This window comes from Hevea brasiliensis, chromosome 13, assembly GCF_030052815.1.
Source record: "Hevea brasiliensis isolate MT/VB/25A 57/8 chromosome 13, ASM3005281v1, whole genome shotgun sequence".
NCBI classification, from domain to species: Eukaryota; Viridiplantae; Streptophyta; class Magnoliopsida; order Malpighiales; family Euphorbiaceae; genus Hevea; species Hevea brasiliensis.
Genome location: NC_079505.1, coordinates 90408725 through 90412758, shown reverse-complemented (window position 1 = coordinate 90412758; position 4034 = coordinate 90408725). Strand labels below are relative to the sequence as shown.

General features: G+C 33.1%; 1 protein-coding gene across 1 annotated transcript; it reads right to left on the bottom strand.

Moving 5' to 3' along the window:
* Nucleotides 1-930: 930 nt before the first annotated feature.
* LOC110643149 (transcription factor MYB63) lies at nucleotides 931-3711 on the bottom strand. Its single transcript, XM_021795405.2, has 3 exons — nucleotides 3461-3711; nucleotides 1884-2013; nucleotides 931-1795 (listed from the first exon to the last, which is right to left on the bottom strand). Exons 1-3 carry the CDS (start codon nucleotides 3597-3599, stop codon nucleotides 967-969), a joined length of 1098 nt encoding a protein of 365 aa, XP_021651097.2. The 5' UTR covers nucleotides 3600-3711; the 3' UTR covers nucleotides 931-966.
* Nucleotides 3712-4034: the final 323 nt, after the last annotated feature.

Here is a 4034-nt window from a genome sequence, read left to right as displayed (position 1 = left end):
TCTAGAGAACTTGAAAATTATATATTATGGATATGTTGATGAACTAGAAAAAGACCATAAAAATTAAAAATAAAGGAAAACATGGCTGAGAATCTAATCAGTAATATCGACTTATCATACGTTGTCTAATTAACATCAAGCAGGTAACAGTTCAGTGTCTTAATCTCAATGGCATCAAATAGGTGGGTGGCAGGGGAAGAGATTTTTTTTTTTTTTTTTATTTCTTGGAAAGAAAAGAGAAATTTTAATCTGATGAGTCATTTTGAAGTGAAACAGACCCATCAATGCATTTATCGTATAAAGTTGACGATAGTACAGACAATGCAACGAAGGAAACTATAAGCCTCATATATTTAGTAGAGGTCATCTGCCAGAACAAAGACATGCACATAAATATATGTACCCCTCAACTGAGATTTTCCTTGCTGTGTAAACTAGTTCCACGTTCAGATCAAATGGGATTCCTCGATTGTGATTCGATTTATTGTTAGCTCTGCTGTCAAATCTCACAAAGTAGCATGTACTTCCAAGTATATCCTCTACCCTGCAAGTTTTTCAATCTTGTGGGGACACCAAGCTAACCACAGAAATTTTAATGGTGGTAAGTAGACGACATTACCTGCCCACTTACAATGCTTGAATATGAATAATAATAATAATAATAACTTTGAACAATTCATATGGCTATAGCTGAACCCTCAATATTTATACTTTTTTTTCTTATAATAAAAATAAAAAAGTAAATTATTTAACCTATATCAACCAACGATCTGATCATATCAAGCACAATTAAAAGGTAAAATGTTTAACTTCTCATCATTTATACATCAAAGTAACATACATATACTTGATTATAAGGTTAAAATTAATAACCACTAAAAATGTAACTAAGAAATTAAGTCAGTTAATTACCATATACTTTCTATAAACTAGTAGCTTTACTTTTTTTTTTATAGTGAAATTGTTTCATAAAGAAGGCCACAAATGATAATATTCCATCCCGGAGTTGACTTCCGGCTTCATGGGTATCTCAAACTGGTAATTTTCAGGGACTAAAAATGATTCAGCTGCATCTTCTGGTAAATTTTGCTGCTTTCCATCCCTGGCTGGCTCCAGGCCAAGTTCATTTTCCAAGTAACGCAGCCACTTCCTATTCTCGACTTCCCCATTATATTCAACTCCAAGACTTGAGTTTTTGTTTGTCTCAACATTATGTAATTGGACTTCCTCATTAGTTTGCAACGAATATAATCCATCTAACATGTTCCAAAAATCTAAATCTGACTCGGAAGGAATCTCAACTGCTGCAATGTCTTGGATCTCTGGTTTGCTCACCTCCTCTAATGTATTACGAACGTAAGCTCCTGAAAAGTTGAAAAGCGAACCCATTTGATCATCTGGCAAAGAAACATCAACTTGACTATAGTTTGTGACATTGGAATTATCGGAAGAGGAAGAAGAAGAGGAACTTGGCAATTCTTGGGCTTCCTTATTAGTTGTTCTAAATTCATCTCGAGTTACTTCCATATGCAAATCCTGTATATCTTCCAAAACACGAGTCCTCTTGGTCACGGAGACATGTTTCCATTGATCATCAAGTTCTATTGCCATATTTCTTTTCCCACCTGACATGATTGTGCTGGACGAAGAAGAGGAGATAGAGGATGATTCCTTTAATTCGCCCCCGCTTGAATGTGGGACTTTAAATGCCAATCTTTTCTTCAAGTGAGTGTTCCAGACGTTCTTGATCTCATTATCTGTTCTGCCCGGAAAATGGGATGCAATTTTAGACCACCTGAAACGCAAGATTCCATTTCATATGAAACATGATGCTAAAGAAAAGACAACAATTTTCTTGTATTTTTGGTTAGCATTTTAATTACTTGTTCCCTAACGTTTGGTGCAGTTTTATTATGGCTTCCTCTTCCTCTTTGGTGAAGTTCCCTCTCTTTACGTCAGGTCTTAGGTAATTAATCCATCTCAAACGACAACTTTTCCCACATCTTAACAACCCTGCATATCAAAAAACGGCAACATTAACTCTAAAATTTTATTATATAATATGATACAACTGCATATGAAAATTCTGAGTCAATTTGATTGTATATGATAATACCAAATAATAAAGCTCCAAATACTTTAATTTTTATATTATCATTGTTCAACCACCTTGAGGTTTGAGAAAAATACGTACCATCTCAAATGTATTTATTAAAAACCTTTAAATTTTGTTTTTAATTTAAATTTAACATATTTTAATTAAAAAAATTTTAAATAGTAAAACATATTTTCAAGCTGTTTTTTTTTTTTTTTTTTTTCTTTAAAGGTCTTTTTCAAAATAAATAAATAAACTTTTTAATCTCCCAATCACAGTACACGAGGCTGGTCAGCATGCACGTTTACATGAAATAGCAGAAAAATAAGCACCAAGAGTCAAGCTGCGTGTTAGATTGGTGATTTACGCATCGTTTTGCTTTTCAATATTTTTACTGTTTCAAAGACTTGAAATAGTACTAGATAACGCTTAGGAGACTTTTTGGCCTTGTGAAGAAATAATCCAAAACATTAAGTTCATGGGTTTCTGTAATATAAGATTTTATATTTCAATTCACAAAGGCTTGCAGTTTCAACAAATTTACAAGTCATTGGAGTCAACCAAATGAAGAAATTTAACCAAACCATGGCCTTACGACATTTTGATGTGACTATCAATTCTTATAATATCTTGCGTTGATTTGGTAGTGAATCTCCACCGACAAGGTGTGAGTATTTCAAGTGCTCAGAACACAGCAGAGACTATATGTGAAGACTGAAGAGGATTACTACCTAAACTGGTGGCAGTATCCACACTCTATAAAAATGAAAAATCTAGATATTGCAGAGTGATAATGCGTTACCTTAGTTGAATTACTACTTCCCTTCATCATTCATTTGATAGGTAGCTATGAACGTTTCAAACTTGTCTTCCTACTAGCGTTTATGGTCAGCACAAAATTAAATAATTATAGCCAGGTGTCAAGTTTGAATTATATTTTCTTTTCTATACTTTTTCTTTTATTGAATTTTCAAGAAAAGGGTAATGACATGATTTCAAGAACAAGACAAGTCCTGATTACAACCGCATTTAATTTTACTTTTGGATTGACAAAAAAAAAAGAAAAAGAAATTAATGCAAATGTTGGAAAAATCTATTCATAATGCTGATAATAGGATCAGGAAGATCTGGAATAATGATTCTGCATTAAATTAATAAAAGCAATAAGCACAAAGAAATTTTGAATGCTTGGCCATGTGATTTGTTCGATAAGGAAAGGTGGTCTTTCAAGAATCAGAGTATATAAAACACATAAAATTAGATTTCAGAAAAAAATTGAAAACGATTACTTGAAGATATCAATACTCAAGAGACATCAAGAATGCAGGAAGAGGATTGTCCATGATCAAGAAGAAGAGAACAGACCTGCTTGTTTAGGAAGAGCCCTCCAGTTTTCATGTCCATGCTTCTGAATGAAAGTGACGAGCCTCAAATCCTCTGCAGGACTCCACGGACCCTTCTTTACTTGACTCTTATCACAACAGGGTGCTCTTCCTTTACCCATAATCTCTCAACACTGATATCTTTGAGTATGATATATATCAAGATTCAATTTCATCTATAGAGTCTTTATCATCACCTTCTATCTCTTTTATATATGGAAATCTTAGAAGGCAGAGAGAGAGAGAGAGAGTGAGGAGAGATGCTAAAACCTCAAGTTTCACGCCATAAAATGGAATGCTGAATGGAGCAATAAATAGGAGATCCAGAAAAGATTATAGTAGCCTCATTCTCCTGCTATTATATATATTTTCGCATTTGAATTTAATATTTTTTCAAATATATGTAAATGGGATGAGTATAATATTTTTATTGAGGAAAAATTATACTCATCATATATCCTGGCCGTCCACCTGGGCATAAATAACGTCATATATCATCTTAATGATGTAATCATTAGTTTTTATAATTAGCCTTTTTTTCTTGAAAATTCAATCTC